The sequence below is a fragment of the Leucopleurus acutus genome (assembly GCF_964270905.1).
Source record: "Leucopleurus acutus genome assembly, chromosome: 12".
NCBI classification, from domain to species: domain Eukaryota; kingdom Metazoa; phylum Chordata; class Mammalia; order Artiodactyla; family Delphinidae; genus Leucopleurus; species Leucopleurus acutus.
Window position 1 is genome coordinate 52,994,970 of NC_139154.1, and position 22,819 is coordinate 53,017,788.

At 36.0% G+C, this 22,819-nt stretch overlaps 1 protein-coding gene across 1 annotated transcript in view; it reads left to right on the forward strand.

The window, feature by feature from the left end:
• BIRC6 (baculoviral IAP repeat containing 6) overlaps nt 1–22,819 on the forward strand; it is a gene marked incomplete at its 5' end in the record, with an annotated part of 236,934 nt that overhangs the window by 182,262 nt on the left and 31,853 nt on the right. Inside the window, 1 exon segment of the mRNA XM_082852055.1 lies at nt 12,921–13,131. Within this exon segment, the coding sequence (XP_082708181.1) occupies nt 12,921–13,131 (211 nt within the window).

Genomic DNA, 22,819 nt, shown 5'->3' on the forward strand with positions numbered 1-22,819 from the left:
TTTCACATTAGTTTTTGAGTCCACTCAAATGAACATTCCATAAACAAGTATTACTTTATTAGATTGAGTTGAGGTTTTTATACTTTAGGTGGGCCTCTCGTTTTGTATTACTGAAATTGATCAGAGAAACAAAGTCAACACATGCTGAAGAACATCAGAAAAAAACAAGATGCTTTTTCTGTGTAGTATTTATTTTCTATGCAATCTTATAGTTACAAATGCGTAACTACCAAAAAATTATTATAAAGCATGCATTTCTTTTGAGATATTAAGTATAAATCCAGAGGAAGACAATGCTTTTGAGAATATTCAGCATTTATTGATACCGAATAAAACTTTATTTTTCTGTAGATTTTGTTAGTTTTCTTTCCCATGCTGAAAAAATTTTCCTTTCCTATATTAGGTAGATTATTAGAGGCTTAAAATAAACATAAATTTAAAAGCAATTGGAATGAAAATGATATATATTCAATATGTACTTTTAGAAAAAAATCCATTGCATGGTTGCTTTTGTGTCTTATTTCTATTACTGGATCTTGTGTGTTTTCTGGCATACAGAAATAAATCTTTATTATCCACATATTCACTGCAGTGCCTAGAGTAGGGCACTTACCCTGGTTACTGCCCTTAGAGCCAGGCACTTGCCCTGGAATGTTTGTCATAATCTTCTGGAAATATTCTTTTAAAGGTTATTCTTAGAAATCATTTTTGTTAGAGCTGGCTTTTGTCCTGAATGCAACCCCATGAAAGAGACTATCAGCTTGTGATATAGATATACACAATAACTACTACCAGGAAGTTAAGTACTATCCCAATAATGCCTAACATGGTCAAGACAGATTCTTCATTTTCTTCTTTCTCTTCTTGCTTCTTTACATCTTCTGTTGTAGTGATGACAGGAGTACCCATTTTCCCCAAAAATCTCTTGGTCTAGAGAAGAAGAAAGTTGACTGTGAAACAAATCCTTAGGAAAGGTATCTTTGAACTATACAGAGAAATAGGAAATAAATTTATTGTACTTGCTTTTGTTGCGTTATTTTTCAGCCTGCAGTTCTGATTTACTCTGTTGAAGGTGGTGGAACATGATAGAAAATAGAGGCATTTTAGTAGAACTTCAAATAATCTATTATCATTTTAACAGTTGGGTAGAGTAATAGAAAATATAATGAAAAGGCACACAGATACTGTCATTTATATATTCTGGGTGTATATTTAGTAGCTATAAATACATTTTTTAAGTCTTTTATGTATATTTAACTAAGCTGATGTATTTAATGTGAATTACAGTTTATACCTAATATGTATAATCACCACATATTTTAGCCTAAAATAATGAAGTTACTAAATGTCTGAGTTTATTTTTTTGAAGTATAGTTGATGTATGACATTATATAAATTACAGGTATACAAAATAGTGATTCACAATTTTTAAAACTTATACTCCATTTATAGTTTTTATAAAATATTTTCTATAAATGTCCAAGTTCCAAAATAATTAAAAGAGAAGTGTTCCTTACCCTACATTGCATCAGGAATAAAGTATTCCCAGTTATCCTGCTTTAGTCCACAGTAGTGATGAATGGACCTTTTCTCTTTGTGGAGAACTTCTGTTTACACTCAGAGAAAAGGAAGTGCACAAAAAACCTGGACAAACTTCTTTATTGAACATGGCAAATGTTTTCAGTTCTCCAGAAGGGGTGTGTCTTTTCCATTAGTAATCCGTGGTGAATTTCACTGTAACTGTTTGGTAAGAATTGATGAGCTTCTGCCAGTAGTCAGCCAAGCAGTAAATGTTTTACATTTTTTCTTAGAATTATTTTTAGCTTTTATACATGCTGGATCATGTGTTTCATGGAAAAAATGACTAATCTTTTTGATTATTTCTTATAAATTTCTTATCAACCTTTAAACTATTCTGTTTTTTTCCAGCCATTTGAATATCCTTTTCCCCATTGAAATGTTGTTTCAAATACAGAAGATGAGAATTTTATTCTTTTACCTAGTACTAGTAACTACTTTCAAATTAGAAAATTTCTCTTACTGAAATAATTATATAGTAGTGTCACACACCTGTATCTGTAGTTGTTGATGATACTTCCAAGGTAGTTTTCAAGCATTGCCTAATTCAGCAAACAGGTTCATCTGAGGATCCAAAGGATAGCGTCTTTACTTGGTTGGTGGTAAGCAGTAACATTGAACATGCACTTGGCATTTGCTGAGTGAAGAAGTTGCTGCAAGCCACCCTTGCAGACATGGAGTTGCATAACAGTGTCATGCCCCTGCTCTTCTTTGTCAGGCTGGTCACATTTAATCCTGTATTAATGATGAAGTGTGCTGTGTGGAAAAACACCTAAAGTTTTCTGATGAAGTTCTGCATGGCCAAACATAGGATTGAGGAATTCAGGATTGAAACACTTGGTGTATTTTGTACTCGTTTGTATTTCATTAAGAGTTTGTTACATTTACGGACTCCTCTTGTTCGCTGACCACCCATACATGTTAGTTTAAAAGCGCATATCTTAAAAAAGCGAGCAAAAATTAGCTCTCCCTTAGTTTTCCAGATTCCCTTCTGCAGGGATATTCAGACGTAAGTCTTTAAAAGAAAAACACGAGTAATGTAAAATCAGATATGAATAATCATTTTCCAGTTTCCTGGCATAAGCATAGATTGCCGGATGCATTAATATCTGGGTGGAATTTGACATTAAAATGAGCACACTTGTTTATGTAACTGACTGTTGTCAAGAAAAATGCAAATATACAAAACCTTCCTATTTTAAGTTTAAAATGTGTGTCATAAGAAATGGCATAGTACTGAAATTTATTTAAAGTTCTTTGTAAATCAGACCCATAATTTTGTCTTGCCCTGTTTTTACTATTTTCAATCTCATTGTCCACTGCCTATTACCTTGCCTCCACAGCTTTTGCTTGCATCCCTCCTTGATATGAAGAGAGTATCTTCTCTTTCCATAATTTAAGATTCCCAGTTGGAATCCTCTCACTGCTAACTTAATTGAATAAGATAAACAACAATAGCATAAAAAGAAGTATCATGTTTCATTTATTTTAGAAGAGCTGTCTTATTTTCCCTACGCCCATTTATTTCCAGATTTTAAAGTGTTTTAAAAATTATCAACCCTTCATGTTTGTCAGATTCCTTTCCCCCTCTCTTCAGTATTGAGTATCAGCATGGTAGGCTGTCCTCGGCTTTATTCGTATAATGGAGAGGTAGCTTCTCATTTCGTGGTTTTTCTTGTTGTTCTTGATAACTTCATAACCATTTAATTGCTTTTGAAAAATCAACCTGTCTTGGATTACCTGTATTCTTATGTAATTTTAGGTAAAGTACTATAATTTTAGGTAGTTAATTTTTTAAAATTAATAGACTAATATTTTAAAAAATCAATAGACTACTAGTTTAAAAGCAGCTTTGGGTTTACAGAAAATTGAGCAGATAGTACATATCACCACCCCCTTCCACTCATAGTGTCCTGTTACATCTTGTATTAGTGTGGTACATGGTAAAATTGATAAACAAATAGTGACATGACATATTATTTTTAACTAAAGTCAGTAATTTACATTAGGGTTCACTCTTTGTGTTATACCATTCTATGGGTTTTGACAAATGCCTGGTGTTGTGCATTTCACCATTACAGTATTGTACAGAATAGTTTCACTGCCCTGAGAAATTTCCTGTGCTCTATTCATCCCACCCTCTCTCTATCCACAGTGAAACCTCTGGTGACCACTGATACTTTTCCTGGCTCCATAGTTTTTCCTTTTCCAGAATGTCATATAGTTGGAATCATAACAGTGTATAACCTTTTCAGATTGGCTTCTTTTACTAAGCAATATACATTTAAGTTTCCTCCATGTCTTTTCTTGGTTTGGTAGCTCATTTCCTTTTATTGCAGAATAATATTCCACTGTATTGATATATAACAGTTTGTTTATCCAGTCACCTTTTGAAGAACATCTCGATTGCTTCCAGTTTGGGGCAGTTATGAATAAAGCTGCTATAAACCGTCATGTACAGATTCTTGTTACTGTTTTTGTTCCATTGATCTATTTGTTCTTTCGCCAGTGCTACATTATCTTGATTATTGTAGCTTTATAGTAAGCTTCGAAGTCTGGTCATATCAGTCCTCTGACTTTGTTCTTCTTCTTCATTATTGTGTTGGCTCTTCTGGGTATTCTGCCTTTCCATATAAAGTTTAGAATCATTTGGTCAATATCCACAAAATAACTAGCTAGGGCTTTTATTGGGATGATTTTTGTACTCTGTTCTTTTTTTCATTGTATGCCGCATGGAAGGGGATTGGGGAAAATAAAACACTGTGTGCAATACTTTGATAAATAAGTTTATAAAGCAGTACAAATGGAAATCTTTGGATAACTGGCTACATTTATAGTAATGGAAATTCTAATGTTTCAAATACTTAAATAGAGAAATGGAAGCCATTCAAAACGTGAGTGAAAGACAGAAAGTTTTTCCAAGACTTCATTCTTTTGCTGGTCTCAAGTTGGAAGAGGCTATATGAGTATGCATTTACATCTATGTTTGCATATATTTGAAAATCAAAACATCATATTGGGGGAAATGTTTGGAAAGCTTATGTGTTCTTTGTCTCATATACAAAGTAATATTATTAAGCAATTGAAGAAAATAAACATCCCAGAAGAAAAAGGAGCAAATGGTATGTGAATAAGTACTTAAAAAAATTAATAACAGCTTTATTGAAAGATAATTCACTTACCATACAATTTGTCCACTTAAAGGGCACATTCACTGATTTTTGGCATGTTCACAGTTATGTGCAACTGTTATGACAATCAAATTTAGAACATTTTTGTCAATTTAAAAAGAAACCAGAGGTGGCTTCCCTGATGGCACAGTGGTTAAGATTCTGCCTGCCAGTGCAGGGGGCATGGCTTCGAGCCCTGGTCCAGGAAGATCCCACATGCCGCGGAGCAGCTAAGCCCGTGCGCCACAACTACTGAGCCTGTGCTCTAGGGCCCACGAGCCACAACTACTGAGCCTGTGTGCCACGACTACTGAAGCCCGCGCACCTAGAGCCCGTGCCCTGCAACAAGAGGAACCACCACAGTAAGAAGCCCGCACACCACAACGAAGAGTAGCCCCCGCTCGCCGTAACTAGAGAAAGCCCGTGCACAGCAATGAAGACCCAATGCAGCCATAAAGAGAGAGAGAGAGAGAGGAAGGAAGAGAGGGAGGGAGGGAGGGAGGAAGGAAAGAAAAGAAGAAAAAAAAAGAAGAAAACGAAATGAAACCAGGGCTTCCCTGGTGGCACAGTGGTTACTGCCAATGCAGGGAACGTGGGTTCGAGCCCTGGTCTGGGAAGATCCCACGTGCCGTGGAGCAGCTAAGCCTGTGCGCCACAACTACTGAAGCCCATGCGACTAGAGCCCGTGCTCCACAAGAGAAGCCACTAAAGTGAGAAGCCTGCGCACCTCAACGAAGAGTAGCCCCTGCTCACCACAACTAGAGAAAGCCCGCCCACGGTAACGAAGACCCAGCACAGCCAAAATAAATAAATTAATTAATTTTAAAAAAACCCACCATATACACCTTAGCTATCATCCCTCTTTCTCTTTACCACCCCTCCAGCCTTAAGCAACCACTAATCTACTGTCTCTCTATGTATAGAGAGTTGCCCACTGTGAACATTTCATATAAATCAGATCATGTAATATGTAGTCTTTTGTTTAAATTTTTAATCTCAGTACAGTGTTGTCAAGGTCCATTGATATTGTTTCATGTATCAGTACTCGATTTCCTTTTTATGACTGGATAATATTTCACTGTATGGATATCTACTGCATTTTGCTTATTCATCATTTGATAGACATTTGAGTTGTTTATACCTTTTGGCTATTGTGAGTAACAGTGAACATGAGTGTACAAATATCTGTTTTCGTTCCTCCTTTCATTTACTTTGTCTGTATACCTAGGAGTGGAAATGCTGGTTCACATGGTAATAAGTTATTCCTTCACTTTTATTTTATTTATTTATTTCCCGGTACGCAGGCCTCTCACTGTTGTGGCCTCTCCCGTTGCGGAGCACAGGCTCCGGACACGCAGGCTCAGCGGCCATGGCTCACGGGCCCAGCCGCTCCGTGGCATGTGGGATCTTCCTGGACCGGGGCACAAACCCGTGTCCCCTGCATCGGCAGGCGGACTCTCAACCACTGTGCCAACCAGGGAAGCCCCTCCTTGACTTTTAAATTACAGCCATCTTAGTGTATGTGAGATGGCAGGTATCTCATTGTGGTTTTGATTTGCATTTCCCTGATGACTAATGATGATGTGTTTGCTGGTCATTTGTGTATCTTTTTTGGAGAATTATCTGTTCAGATCCCCTGTCCCATAAGTGGGGTCTGGGCAAAAGGAAGCATCTGCCTCTTAGCTCTACTTATCTGAAACTTAGCCACAGCAGCAAGTAGCTGGTGGTAGGATGAGAAATGCTGAGATCTTCCCCTCCTGGGGAGATAATCTTCTAACTCAAGCTAGGGGAAGAGGGAGCTCAGGTTCCACCAGTCTGTGGCGAATTTGCTTTCTTGCTGAGCTGAGAGCAGGAAGAGAGTAGGATCTTGGTTCAGATACTTTAGGTTCTTGTTTTTCTTACTGAGGTTTAGTAGACTTTCTTAAATGAATGTTTTCTCAGTTTGTTGTGTGCTCTTTGGACTATTTCTAGGGCCTTGAGTGGTGATGTTTTTTAAAAAATTTGTATCTGTTTCATGGCGGAGCAGGTACACTGAACTCTTCATGCTGTCAAGCTGGTGCGAAAAAAAAATTAGGTTTCAAAAGCCTAGTAAAATTTTTAACCTCTCATTAATTGTTCTATATCCTTATAGCGGGATATTTTGCATCCATTAATTCCTTGAAAGTAAAAATTCAACACATACCTAAATGTACTATATCATGTGCCTTTTACCTGTAACATTAATCAGCTTTATTAAATATTAAATTACACATTTTTTTCTTTATCCAAATATTATATTCTTCACTTGTTTTAAAATTCAAAAGCTTTAAGATGGTATCTAATAAATGGTTGTCTTCCTGCACCTGTCCTCTAGCCGACCAATTTAGCTCCCTAGAGATAATCAATAGTACTAATTTCTTATATTTTTTAATAGAGATCCTGTGTGTGTGTGTATATATGTATATATAAAAAACAAGTAAATATGAATACATATTCTTTTTCCTTACCTTTTACGTTGTTATATTTACTGAAATGGCACTATACCATACAACCCCATTTCTTTCTTTCTTTCTTTCTTTCTTTTTTTTTCCCCCCACACCCATGAGGCTTGTAGGGTCTTAGTTCCCCAATCAAGAGTGAAAGCACCATGTCCTAACCACTGGACCGCCCGGGAATTCCCCATACAACCCCATTTCTATTCCTTGTTCCTCCTGTTCCCACCTTAGGTATTTTGGAATTTGTTCCAATGCAGCATAAGGCACATCTTCATTTTTATGACTGCGTAATTGATATTTAGTAATCGAAACAGCTCCATCTAATGAACATAAATGGATTATTTTGCTGTTATAAACAATGTTGCAGTGACTAATTTTGGTGACCTTGATAATTTTATCTGTAGGATTAGTTTTCAGAATTAACTAGAATTGATGATTCAAAGGGTATGCCAATTTGTTGTTTTGACAGATTGTAACTTGTGCTCCATAGACATTATACCAGTAATGTTGAGTGGCTATTTCCCCACACCTTTCTTTTTTTAAAAAATATTTTATTTATTTATTTATTTATTTTGGCTGCACCGGGTCTTAGTTGTGGCATGCGGAGTCTTCATTTTGGCATGCGGAATCTTTAATTGCAGCATGAGGGTTCTTAGTTGCAGCATGCATGTGGGCTCTGGCTCCCCGACCAGGGATCGAACCCGGGCTCCTTGCATCCGGAGCATGGAGTCTTACCAGCAAAGTCCCCCCGCACCCCATGCCTTTCTAGGAGTTTGACACTAACTTCCTTTCTTTCTTTTGTCTATCTATACATGTAAGCATATATAAATTTTATACATACACACATTATTTTTTCTGCACCAATTGTGAGACATATGTTGCAGATATGATAGCTCTGTTACCCCTAAGTATTTCACTGTTTATTTCCTAAAACACAAAGGCAGCCTACTACATAACCACATTACAGTAACCAAAATCAGAAAAAAAGCATTGATAGAATACACCTATCTAATCATCCAATCCACAGATACCATACATATTTCATCTGTTGTCCCAATTATGTCCTCTATAGCAAAGAAAAAAATTGCTTTTTGTCCAAAATTTAATCTAGGATCATTTAGTAACCTTTTCCACCTTCTTCAGTTTGTAACATTCCCCCAACTTTGTCTTTAATGACCATGACAATTTAATAAAATTTTTTATTATGTAAAAGTTCAAAATATGTAAAACTAGTGAATGTAGCATAATGAACCCCTTTGAGTTCCATCACCAGCTTCATCAGATAAACATATGGCCATGCTTTTCAGTTACATGCTCACTAACCCATTTTTTCCAAACACATACATATATACACATAATAGGTTATTTTAAAGCAAATTTAAGACATGGTTTTATGCAGGCTATAAGTATTAAGCAATGCCTAAAAGCACGAAGGAGAAAGTAAAAATAAATTTTAACATAAGTTACCTCATGGACCACCATCCAGAAATAGTAATCAGTAACATTATATCTAGCATGTATAGCTAGAAGTATGAACAGACAGATTGGTAATAGAAGATGAGAGTATGAAAATATTTGGAACTTACACAGATTAGCTATTTCTACCAGAATTGGAGAGAAGAGTAAAAGGCTGGTGTTGGGACATCAGCGATTATATACCCAAGCTCTTGTAACTTTTATGTGGGCTAGAATGAATAGAAATTCTACATGGAAGTATTTTTGTCAGTCATAGGTATTCAGCTAAACAATTAGGCTTTGCATGATTTGCGAAGTATTTTTGTTTTGTTTTTACCTAGAGGATTTCTACTCTCAGAGATTTTATTAGTCAAAGTATCATTGTAAATTTGTTTGTTTCTTGTTCCTTTGTCCTACTAGATAGTTTCAGAAAAAGCAAGCATTTGACCAGTTAATATTTATAAAGTTTACTTAACTCTTAAGATCCATTAATTGCAGAATTTGTAATCTTATGGCAAATAAAATTCAGCTGTAATTATTTTGACTCTCTAGGTCCTTTGCATTTCCATATATATGAGTCATCTTGTCAGTTTCTACCCCCCAACTAAAAGCCCATTGGAAATTTGATTGGAATTGCATTCAATCTGTACATGAATTTGGAGAGAATTAACTTACTAACAATATTGGGTCTTCTATGAGCATTGTATATCTAGTTGTTTAAATTTCCTTTAATGAGCCTCAGCAGTGTTTTTATACTTCTGAAATTGTCAAATTTATCCCAATTTCATTTTCTATGCTATTGTAAGTTATACTTTTTTTAAAATTTTATTTTCTTGTTACTAGTATATAAGAATACAGTTGATTTTTATTTATTCACCTGATATCCTACTACCTTGTACAACTCAGTAGTTGTGCTACATTCCTTAGGATTTCTGTATAGAAAGATAATCATGCCATGAACATTAAAGACAGACAATTTTATTTCTTCTTTCCAATTTATATGAGTTTTGTTTGTTTCTTTAAAAGATTTTTTTTTTTTTTTTTCTTATTGTACTGTTTAGATCTTGCAGAAGTTGTCAGTTTGGGGGAAAGGTGTTCAGTCTTTTCACCATTAAATATGGTGGTTGATGTAGGGTTTTTTTTAGATTCCCTTTATCAGCTTGAGGCAGTTTTCTTCTGTTTCTGGTTTGGTTAGAGTTTTATCATCAATGGATTTTGAATTTCATTAAATACTTTGTTTAGATCTGGTAAGATGATCATATGGCTTTTCTTATTTTGTCTGTTAATATGGTGAATTACATTGATTTTTCAAATGTAAAGTCGACTTTGCAATCCTGGAATAAAAGCCACTTGGTTGTGATTTATTTTACTTTTTTGTTTCTGTGTTCATGAGGGATACTCATCTGTAGTTTCTTTTCTTTTTTTTGTTGGTAATGTCTTTGTCTTATTTTGGTATCTGGGTAATTTTGTCCTCATAAAATGAGTTGTTACCACTTCCTCTGTTTTCTGAAGTAGACCGCATACAATTAATAGTATGTGTTTTTTAGGGAATTCCCTGGCGGACCAGTGGTTAGGACTAGGTGCTTTCACAGCCGGGTTAGTGCGGGGGGTGGGGGGGGTGTCAATCCCTGGTCATGGAGCGAAAATCCCGCAAGTCACGTGGTGTGGCCAAAAAAAAAAAAGTATGTGTTTTTTAAGTGTTTGATAACATTTACCTGTGAAGCCATATGGAGCTTTTTAATGAAAAGGATTTTAAGTAAGAATTCAATTTTTTTTAACTGACGGGGGCTATTGAGATTTGCTATTTATTTTTAAAGAACTGATTTGGGGGAATTCCCTGGCGGTCCAGTGGTTAGGACTCTGTGCTTTAACTGCCGAGGGCTCGGGTTCAATCCCTGGTCAGGAAACTAAAATCCCACAAGCCGCATTGCATGGCAATCAATCAGTCAATAAGTAAGTGGGTTTTTTTTAATGTTTAAAAAAAAAAAAAAAACCGATTTGGCATTGTTGGTTTTCTCTGTTGCTTATCTGCTTTCCACGGTGACAGCATAGGAGTGGTTGCCTGAAGCTGGCCAGAGGAGGATGATGAACTACAGAGGTGTTTGGGATGATAAAAATATTACGTATCTTCATTTTGGCAGTGATTACACAGGAGTGTATATTGTCAGATATCATTGAATATGTACTTAAAATTAGTGCATTTTATTGATTGTAAGTTGTGCCTCAATAAGTTGATTTTGAAAGTTATAAATAATTCATCGGGAAATGATTTTGTGATTTTGTTTGGATTACTTAGAGTTTTGATTTTTTTTTTAATAACAAGTGCCACTTAAAGTTTCTAGAGAATTAAATTATATTAAGAGGGAAATTTCTTATTTTACCATTTGAATGTTGTAGTAGAAAGCTAAATTTGAGACTGTGCTGTAAGGTATGTTGAAAATATTTAAGATTATGAACTATACCGATTAAAGCTTAAAGGCACCTAGCACTTTTTAGTGTGCTTTAAGGAACCTGTTAGGAGGAATTTCAGGCCATATTAAATTTTTTCCCATGCCTAAAACACTTTTTTTTCCTCTCTGTTGGTAAATCATGTTAGTGTTTTTTTCTGAAACTGTGACTATTGAGTGCCGTTATATTTCAGTAGTTAAGTGTCTGGACTTCAGAACTGGATGGCCTGTGTGTGCGTCCTGCGTGCTCCACTTCACTGATTATACAGTCTTGAGCAAGTTCTTCATGCAAGTTCTTTCCTATGTCAAATCATTTCTTATATTTTTTGGATCGAATGGTTTATTTATATCTCAGAACATTTTAGATTTAATTCTCCAAGTTTATTGTCTTATAATAAGAACACAATATTGCCTCATTTTCAATCGCATTGATTGTTATCCTGGCAAAGTGTCTGTTATTAAACCCCTAAGACAGTTTTTGTGTATACGTAATAACCCTCTGTCACTTTAATGTTTAGAATTACTTAACGTGATGTGATTTAGCAGGTAATTTATATTACTGCTTTTCTAATGTAAGAATATATGTTATTTACTTATTTACTATATTATAAAAAAACATGCTGGGCTTCCCTGGTGGCGCAGTGGTTGAGAGTCCGCCTGCCGATGCAGGGGACATGGGTTTGTGCCCCGGTCTGGGAAGATCCCACATGCCGCGGAGCGACTGGGCCCGTGAGCCATGGCCACTGAGCCTGCGTGTCCAGAGCCTGTGCTCCGCAACGGGAGAGGCCACAACAGTGAGAGGCCCGCGTACTGCAAAAAAAAAAAAAAAACAACTATGCTTTCTTATAGTTGGCTTTATTTTTCTGGGAATAGAATGTTGAACAGTGAAGTGTGGATTAGTTGGAGGTAATATTGTAATATGGAGCATAAATTACATTCATAGAACTCCATTCAAAAGAATGTAAGGAGAAACAGCAAATTCTGAGGAAAGTATTATAACTATACATTATTTAATAACATTGGGAAATAATCTTCTACCTCTTAATGAACACGCTATCTAAAACACTAAGTAGTTTTCTTTTTTATAGAGGTCAGATTAATTTTTAGGATTAATTAATGTTGTTTGTTGCTTTTTATAACTGGGATAAGATCATAGCTTAGGGCTTCCCTGGTGGCACTGTGGTTAAGGATCCGCCTGCCGATGCAGGGGACACAGGTTCGAGCCCTGGTCCGGAAAGATCCCACATGCCGCGGAGCAACTAAGCCCGTGCGCCACAACTACTGAGCCCGTGTGCCACAACTACTGAGCCTGCATGCTGCAACTACTGAAGCCCACACACCTAGAGCCCGTGCCCTGCAACAAGAGAAGCGACCACAATGAGAAGCCCGCTCACTGCAACGAAGAGTAGCCCCCACTTGCAGCAACTAGAGAAAGCCGCATGCAGCAACAAAGACCCAATGCAGCCAAAAATAAATAATAAATAATGTTTTTTAAAGTAAATAAGTAAATGTATTTACTGCCATAATGTATTATCTGGACTGTTTAATCATTTTTATGTGTGATATAACTAAATAGTTACTTAATTACATTTCTTGCTGTCTCCCCAACTCTGTGCCATTTTCATTTTTTTTTGTTCCCTAAAAGTGCTACACTTTGTACATTGGTGCTTCATGAACATCTACTTTACCAACCAAGCAATTAATCTTAAGATCCAAGTAGAAGCTACATTGCTGTGGACTTACTTTTATATTGCACATCTGCTCATTTTATGCTTTCCCCTTCTTCCTTCTTACAGTTCTCGACATGGCAAGACATGTGCCACTCTATCGAGCTCTGCTAGAATTGCTCCGGGCCATTGCTTCTTGTACGTGCATGGTGCCCCTATTGTTGCCTCTTTCTGCAGAGAATGGTGAAGAGGAAGAAGAACAGTCAGAGTGTCAAACTTCTGTTGGTACATTATTAGCCAAAATGAAGACCTGTGTTGATACCTACACCAACCGTTTAAGGTACTATACTTTGTTCATTTCTTTTGACCTTGGCTTTTACTATCTTTTTTAAAATATCTTTGTTGGTTTTTTAAAAATGATGTATGCTAATTAAACAAACATATGCACAAGCAGTAAATAAAACTACAAAGAAAAAGTAGCCACCAAATCCTACACTCAGAAACGTTTATTAACAGTGGCTTACCAGACATCGCCCTATGCGATCTTATAGCTATAGATAGAGTTTTTCTTAAATGCTGTCACATTGTACCTATTATACAGATAGATGCTAGTTTTACTCAATATTGAGGTGAAAGACACCTTCACTCTCAGTAAATACATATTGCTGATAATGTTCTTAATATTTCTGATTATGCATTGTATATAGATGCTGTATTTTACCTAACCATCTATTAGTGGACATTTGGGTTATTTCTAATTTGTAATAACCTCTGACATACATCTTTTGGGACTTGCAAAAATCTCTGCAGAGTAGATTCATAGAATTAGAACTGTTGGCTTTAGGAATTACTAGTTTCATTTTGATACATATGTTATAATTCATGCTATAATGTTTTTTAGAAGGTAGAGGATTTGGTATTTATTTGTTGAAGTTATAGTAAAGTTAGTATTTTATCTTTGTAGAAAATTGAAGTTTTAAATGAATCTTTGGTTAAGTTTATACCTTGCTAGAAATCAGATGGTGAGTCCTCTTATCAAAAACTTTTTTAAAAACCTTTTCCTGGTAACCTTTTTCATTCTCTTAGCAGAATCTGTTTAATGGTTGTCAGTTTTACTTAAAGATGGCATAAATTCTGATGTTTGCATAAACATTCAGAATTAGGCTAGAGGAAGCTTATTTCTTTGTTAGTGGTCTTTTGAATCAGTTAATCTTCTTTACCATCTTTGCAATATATTTGTCCTACCTGTTCTCACTTATTTTTTTAGTAGCCTAAAATTTGAGAAACTCAGTATACATCAAGTGATGGCAGAGAATTGGTCATTGGAGGAATAGTTTTTGTCAGCTTTCATTTTTCAGAAGAAATCAACTCCTCAGATTATTCTGACTCTTTTAGCTTTATTGTACTGTTAATATCACTTTAAAAACTAGTGGCTCACTGCCAGGCAGTAAGAATCATGAATTAGAGAAGAGATTAAAGAAGACCCAATTGATAGCAATATAAAAAGCTGTAGGTTCATACTCTTTTACCAGGGAGGGAAAATGTAAAGGTATATTTTCTTTGATAGTGTGAGACTTTTTTATGTTGTAGAGAAGAAAATAATATTATCTTTGGTCCCATCCTTCATTATGGCAAAAATCTTTCTAACTGGTAACCTAGGTAGCTAACATAATTATACAAAAATAGTGTGGTATCATCAGACTAAAGGTCTGATTTTCTAACTGAGCTAAGTGAATGGAATTTGCAGACCTAGAGTGCCGTTTTTGCTGCTTTTCTTAATGTATATTCTGTTCACATAACATGCAGTATAATTTCTTAAAAATTAAACTTCTGCATGAAATGTATTAATGAACCACTACAAAAATTTAATTGCGGATAGAGGATAACTGAGTTTCAGTTAACAGGAGCTCTTTATTTTTCTACTTGGTTACCTGGAAAAAACATTCTTTAAAATCTTTCACCAAGAAAAAATGACACTTCAAACTTTTAAGTATTGTACCAGCAAAACATGCATGTAGGGAGCTTCCCTCGTGGCGCAGTGGTTGGGAGTCCGCCTGCTAATGCAGGGCACACAGGTTCGTGCCCTGGTCCGGGAAGATCCCACATGCCGCGGAGCAGCTAAGCCCATGCGCCACAACTACTGAGCCTGCACTCTAGAGCCCATGAGCCACAACTGCTGAAGCCCACACACCTAGAGCCCGTGCTCCGCAACAAGAGAAGCCAGCACAATGAGAAGCCTGCGCATTGCAACGAAGAGTAGCCCCCACTCGCCGCAACTAGAGAAAGCCCACGCACAGCAATGAAGACCCAACGCAGCCAAAAATAAATAAATTAGTTAATATTTTTTAAATTGAAAAAAAAACATGCACATAAAGATCATGACTGTTCACAGAGATCATTTCATTTTTTATTTTATCTTTACAGTGACCCTGTGCAGTTAACTATATTTTAAAGCTATTTTACTGACAAACACTAAAGAGAGTTTTGTATTATGGTTTGAATGTGCCTCTTCGTCAAGATTCCTCATGATATCTGTTGTTTTTTTATATATATGTAGAATACAGCCTCTGTTACAAAAAGAAGCCAGCAAAGACATACGTGTTATAACATCCCTACTTTCCTATCAAGGTTTGGCACCTTGAGAATTCACTTTCCACTTCACAGAAAGAGGGGAAAATCTACTCTTTTCCAGCCTGTCAAAACTTAAATGTATTTCTTTTCATATTTTCATCAGACTAGAACTCTAATAAAGTGAACAGTATAGTCCAATTTCCTGTAAAGTTTATACCCACAGAAATTGGTCTAAATTTATTTTTAACACTGTTTCAAGATGCAAAGCTTCCCCCTCCCCCCTCCCCTCTACCTGATCCCCAACTATATTTAAAAACAAAAACAAAACCCAGGATACTCTGAGAAGAGGATGGTCAAGGCAAATTACATTCTGTTTACATATCACTTTTAGGATGTGTTTTAGTGCTTCATCAGGATTTGGAGTTATGACTTTAAAAATAATGTGTAGGTGTTCCCCAGCTCAGAACATTTTTGCATTATTTTTGTCTCTTTTTCTCTCAGTAAGAAATAAGGCAGGTGGGGGGGATGCCTTGACTGTGGGTGATTCCCTGGGGTGTCCTGGCCACATCTGCACCTGGGGGCTCAGAGGAAAAATAGGTAAGGGTAGATAGAGTACATCTATTTAGTATAGGTTTTTCTTTTTTTTTTTAAAGCAAGAAAGCAAGTACTAGTTCACTAATTATGTTTATGTATATTATTGTATTGCCTTGTTTTCTTCTTATTATTTCTCATTTGTTACTTTTTTTTTTCTTTCTAAAAGCCAGGAATACACAAAAGGCATGCAGTTTTTTCCCTCCAAATGAAAATTTAACATAGCACAATTTTGTCATATTAGATAAAGAAAAGATAGATTCTCTATGTAATTTGCAGGTCTCTGGATGATAATTGTGGTTACATATAATGATTTACATTGATATTATTTCTTCTGTATATGTTATACTTACAATTTTTAGCTTTTTTGGATGAAAGAAATTAAAACGTTTTGCCCAAATCTAAAGAGGAAGTTTACTTTTACTGGTTGGAATAATCCAATTAAGAGTATCCTATCTTGGGCTTCCCTGGTGGCGCAGTGGTTGAGAGTCCGCCTGCTGATGCAGGGGATGCGGGTTCGTGCCCCGGTCCAGGAGGATCCCACATGCCGCGGAGCGGCTGGGCCCATGAGCCATGGCCGCTGAGCCTGCGCGTCCGGAGCCTGTGCTCAGCGACGGGAGAGGCCACAGCAGTGAGAGGCCCGCGTACCGCAAAAAAAAAAAAAAAAGTATCCTATCTTGAGGACAATGCTTAAACCCAACTAATTTTGATCTCAAAATTCAAAGAATGTTAGAGATTATATAGGTTAACTGACTCTCCCCTCCAAGCCTGAAACCTTCTATAAGAGGAACTAGGAAAATATCATGAAGAAGCTGAAAAGGCAGATCATTTACTTTGCTTTTATCTAATTTGTGTTTTAGAAGCTTGCGCTTATATTCAGATAGGTGATATCTGGCCTGGTCACAAGAGCATCACTGATTTGTTCATTTAACGGATGTTTATTGAATGTTCATGAGAGCATAACAAGAAAATCAGGACTTTTTCTAAGGGACTGACAGATTATGGGGGAAACAATAACTAGGCAGTTTTAATAACACAGTACATGCCATTAAAACATTACTGGAGGATCAACCCAGATTTGGAAGCCCAAAGAATACATAAGAATTGGCTAAATAAAGAGGAGCAGGGGCCTGATGTACCAGGCTGTGTGAAGAATGTTGGAGTGAAAGAAAGCATCAAGTATTCAGCGAAATGTAGAGAATAAAGAAGTTTGGTGTGCCTGGGTGTCCTTCGGGTGAGAAATAGGGGTGGGAAATGAGGCTAGAGAGGAAAGCAGGGGCTTGAAGAACTTCATAGTTACCTACTCTTAAATGTGATGAGCCATTGAAAGGATTTCAGCAGAGATCTAATCAGATCTGCATTATAAAAGATTGTCTTGCAGTGTATCTGAATGGTTAGGGTGGGAGTTAGAACAAGACTAAATTGCCATGGAAGAGATTTTCATCCTTTCTATCTTGACAGTTGAGCTGTTTGTGTCCTCTCCCATCCTGCCATTCTGGGGACTGAGGATTTGAGTCTATTAGCATTCTTGCTCTAAAATTATGGACTTAAAAGAAAGTTAGTTCCTAGGTAGAAATACTATCTATGTTTCAGATGTTTGACTTTAAAAAAGAAATAATATAACTCAGGCTTTAAATTACTTATTAACTACATTATTCTGCCTATGTGTTAGTATCAGTGACTGCGGATTTATCCCTGGGGATCTCCTTCAATAAAGTGTAAGTGCTATCGAATAAATGGTTTTCGGAGCATGGTTTCCTTTGTTAACATACCAGAATCTGAAGTCTGTAATCCTACGCAGAAGTTCTCCAGTACTAATCCTACTAGGTTATTTTACTGAAGACAGAAAACAGTCATCTATTGGCTTGACAGAGGCTCAGAATCATTAGCAGAGAATCTAAAATCTTTTATATTAAGGTTTAGGAATGACAGGGTGAGACTACATTCATTTTCATACAATTCTTCTCTTTCCTTAAAGCTGTCATCCAGCCAAAATTGTATATGTGGAAAACATATATGACAGTAAGTAGGCTTTAGATTTAATTTTTCTAGAGCCTTTTGTCTATATTATTTTAGAATTCATCTTAAAAGAGTATCATGTGATAATGGGATTTTTCTTAATCGGATCAAAATAAACCAAACCATTTTCATGGTTGAAAACTGAAGGAAATTTTTCTTGGTAGAAATTCTTTGTCAGAGTGAAGAGCCTCAGCATGTATGAGGAGGAACTTTCAAACCTTATACCACCCATGCTTTTGCTAGAATCTTTCTTTAGATCAGATTTTCTTTTTTAACCAAACATTTTATTTAAAGAGGAAACTTCACATTACTAACATATCAGACGGACCAGTATCATTTGCCATAAATAGAAGATAAGTCTAAAAGTGAATAAACTAAATTTAAAAAATTAGTGTCTGGGACTTCCCTGGTGGTCCAGTGGTAAAGAATCCACCTTACAAGGCAGGGGACGCGGGTTTGATCCCTGGTCAGAGAACTAACATCCCACATGCTGCAGGGCAACTGGGCCTGTGCGCCACAACTACTGAGCTCGTGCACCTCAACTAGAGAGCCCACGTGCTGCAAACTACAGAGCCCAAGCACTCTGGAACCCATGCGCCACAACTACAGAGCCCATGCGTCCTGGAGCCTTTGCGCCACAACTAGAGAGAAGCCCACACGCCACAACTAGAGAGAAGCCCACACACCACAACGAGGAGCCCAAGTGCCGCCATGAAAGATCCTGCGTGCCTCAACAAAGATCTCATGTGCTGCAACTGAGACCTGATGCAGCCAAAAATAAATAAATAATAAATAAATATTTAAAAAAAAAAAAAGTTAGTGTCTGACTCCAGACCCGTTTTGTGTTTTAATAAGGAAGATTTAACAATGCTAAGAAATTACCAAAGGCTTACTGAGACCTTTCTTTTCATTGGAAAGAGACTAGTTTTCTCACTCTTCAATTCAGTTAACTAATACCATGTCTAATTATCACTTAATGTTTTCTCACGCTTTGGGAAACTTTATTAATAGGATATATCAAGTCCTCTAAAAGTAATGGCATTTTGCAAATATAAACTAACAAGATTAAAAAGGAGAAGAAATGGGATGATGTATGTCCATTGACTGTCTTACTCTCCTTCCCCCTTTTATCTGTGCTTAATTGGGAGAAACGAAAGTTAGCAGAAGCCAGACTAGCCTTGCTTTTGTTTTAATGTGGCTACAATTTAGAGTGGTATTTTGATTCTCATCCTCACTCTCCTATGGATGAGGATTAGTTTGGTGACAGATAATTACAGTATTCTGATGGGATTGGTATTAGTGTAAACCAGAGCACTATTCAAGGAATAAATGTATATACTTCTAGTTTATTATGTTCATCTTTCCTGGCAAGACTAACCTGTTGACATGGCAAGGTGGCACCTAGGAGTGATTTATTGTGATTTAGTCTGTCTTTAAAAAGTTGTTAAATATTTACTGTACAAATTGCATTAAGAACTTCCTAAAGATGATGATATTTTAATATTCTTTTACTCATGATTCTATATGTTACTGTCTACCACCTCTCCTAATAAGTCCTCTCAAGATTCACAATTTGCAATAACTGCTTAGAGTTAATTTGAGTCCAATGGTTAACATAAATAAACTGATTAATATTGCTGTTGGCTGATTATTAGTAAACATTTATATTAAGATAAGTCAGGGAAACATTCCTAACTAAAGACTAGGCAAAAGTGTATTGCTTCAAAATAGAGAATTTTTACATTCAGCACTTTCCAACTTTTGTCTGAAACAGATAGCGTTTAGATAATTAATTATGAGGACTTTTTCAGAAATTAATTTTTTTCTAAGTATATAATAGCATGTTTTGTACACTGGTTTTATACCATTTTGAAAACATACCTTAAATGTACCTATAATGTTAAATGTAATTTTCTACTTAGGCCATTTTCTAACATCATCTATCACTTAAAATTTAAACAATTTTAAGCTATCATATGGAAATTTAAGCTATCATATGGAAATTTTGTACTTTTTTCTTGCATAGTTTTTGAAAACTTTATTACCATAAATGTTCCGTTTTTCAGGTGCCCTCAGTATAGCAATATTGACACTTTTCTTTCTTACCGAATGCAGAAAAAAAAATTTTTCATTTATTTTATCCAAAAAGCCTTACTTTCTGTTTTTTTTTTTTAGTTTTATAATTTGATGAGTTTTGTGTTTAATACTTTTAATTTTTATATCTACAAGCAGTGGAAGAAATAGTTCCCTAGGGGCCAAAAGAGAGAGGCTGGGGCAGGGGGCGAGGGGGAGCGCATGTGAGAATGACACCCTGATACAAAAGTAGGAGGTAAAGGATGTATAAAGGTGTAAGCAGTGTTTGTTAGACACATGCCAAAGACAGCCTGTGATGAGATGTTTACTACACATAAGTCCAAGGTCACTACCACTTAATTTTATGCCAGTTATGAGAGATCAAAATCTGGTAAAAATGGGGCTTCCCTGGTGGCGCAGTGGTTGAGAGTCCACCTGCCAATGCAGGGGACACGGGTTCGTGCCCCGGTCTGGGAAGATCCCACATGCCGCGGAGCGACTAGGCCCGTGAGCCATGGCCGCTGAGCCTGCGGGTCCGGAGCCTGTGCTCTGCAACGGGAGAGGCCACAACAGTGAGAGGCCCGCCTACTGCAAAAAAAAAAAAATCTGGTAAAAATGAATTTTTCTAACTGTCAGATTAATGACTTAGGCAGATAAAAGACAAAAGTATTTTCTGAATTCCTTTTGTTCTGTCAGTTTGAAATAATTTTGATTAGTATAATATTTATGTTCCAGCCTCTATGTTTTTATTGATTTCCCTTCTTGTTTCTGAAGAATAAGCCAAACTGCTTTAAATGTGGGAAAAGTTATAATAAATATATAGTAGCATATAGCTGTATAAAAAATACAAGGAATAATATCATAACCTAACTTTTGTGTAGGATATAGAGTTTCAGAAGTTCTTAGATGTGTATTACTAGTTTTTTCTGCTCTGTGTGGTAGACAAAATATTCTTGTTCTACAAAGAATGAAACTATTACTTAGAATTTAAAAACTTACTAATAGGTAATAAATCTGGGATTTAGCTCCCCACTTTCCTGATGCCTGTAGTGTTCATTATCAAAAACAATATTTATGAAGAAAGAGGGACTTCCCTGGTGGTTCAGTGGGTAGGACTCCATGCTCCCAAAGCCGGGAGCCTGGGTTCAATCCCTGGTCAGGGAGCTAAATCCCACATGCAGCGACTAAAGATCCTGCATGCCGCGGCTAAGACCCAGCACAGCCAAATAAATAATTAAAAAAAAAAAAAAAAGACAAGTTGATTGACCCGTAGTCCAGATACTTCTATTTTTATACCCCATTGCTACATTTTACCAAAATTGTTCATTGATCGCTAAGGTGACATGTAATGGCTAGACTTCAGCTTTAGCTGATTCCTGAAAAACACTTAGATCAAGTACCAAAGTACAGCTTATTCTATTATTTAAGTGATTAACAAACATAAACTCATTAAAAATTATAAATTGACTTAATACTTCTACCTCAGTAGCATAACATATAAAATGATTATTTATTCCTTGTCAGATTACATTAGATGAGCTTTATGTTTCAAGATGGTTTCCACTATCTTACTTCTGACAAAATCTCAAGCAATCCTAATTGCTGAATTTGAAGTCTCTTGCTAAGTAAGATTTAGTTTGTAAATCTTTCTGGGCACTTCACGATAAGTAACCTGTCCCATAATATCTACAGGGTTTTAGAACTATAAGGAATGCTCTTAAGAGTTCAGATAGTTCATATCCCCCTTTTTATAAATGATGAAAACAAGGTCCATAAATACTGTGATTTGTTCCAAGGTCTCGTGCTTAGTGGCAGAGAGCTATGATAAGACCTCAAATTTCCTAATGTCCCAATCAAGTATATTTATTTACTAAATTGAACTTAACTTCCAAAGAACAATTGGATTTATGCGTCAGTGAATAATTAGAAATCGAAGTGTGAACTTATTTCTGATTTGGCTTTGGAAAGTTAGGATACATAAATATTTTTAATGTTGACAAGTAACATTTTTTAATTGAAAATTTTGCTTTTGATAATTAAAAAAGTATATATAAGAATGCAGATTCTACAGAATTTTTCTTATATTTTCTTTTGCTTATCTTTTTTCACTCCCCTGAAGAATTTTTTTTAACACTATGATAAGATGTTAAAAGGCAGCATATTTCGTTAGATATGCATAGCCATTCGAGTTGTGCCTAAGTAATAATTACTAGATCACTAAGGTAACCTAAGTAAGGTAAACTGTGTTTTGTGGTCTGTAGAACATGAGCTGGTAGCAACTTCATGTAATTATCCCTTAAATGAGGATTAAGTCAGCTTTACCCATTTGATTTTTTTTTTTTTTGCTCAAAAGAATCAATAAAAATATTTCCTCTGAAAATTTCTTAGTTATTGATGTATGTATTTTTCCTTTACTGTCTTTTCAAGCTGATTTGGTGTCTACTTGCATAGACTAGGGTGGTGTGTTGGAGATATAATTATTTTCTCTATGTTGCTGGAGCAGCCTCTTCCCACCCCGCTAAACACCCTCTTGTTTTCCATCTCCTGAATTTTGTTACTATCTTAGTATGTCCTATATTTGTAATATCTTTAACTCCCTTGTCAAGAAGAAATTAAAGAGTTTATTAGCAAAACTCGATATTTAAATAACAAATAGAAAAAACAACTCCTGCCTGTTTATGACCAGTTGTCGATCAGCATTTTATTTTAGATTCTTAAAAAAGAAAGAACTTGAAAGCAACTCTGTCACCTCCATTAATAAAGGGATTTGTGGC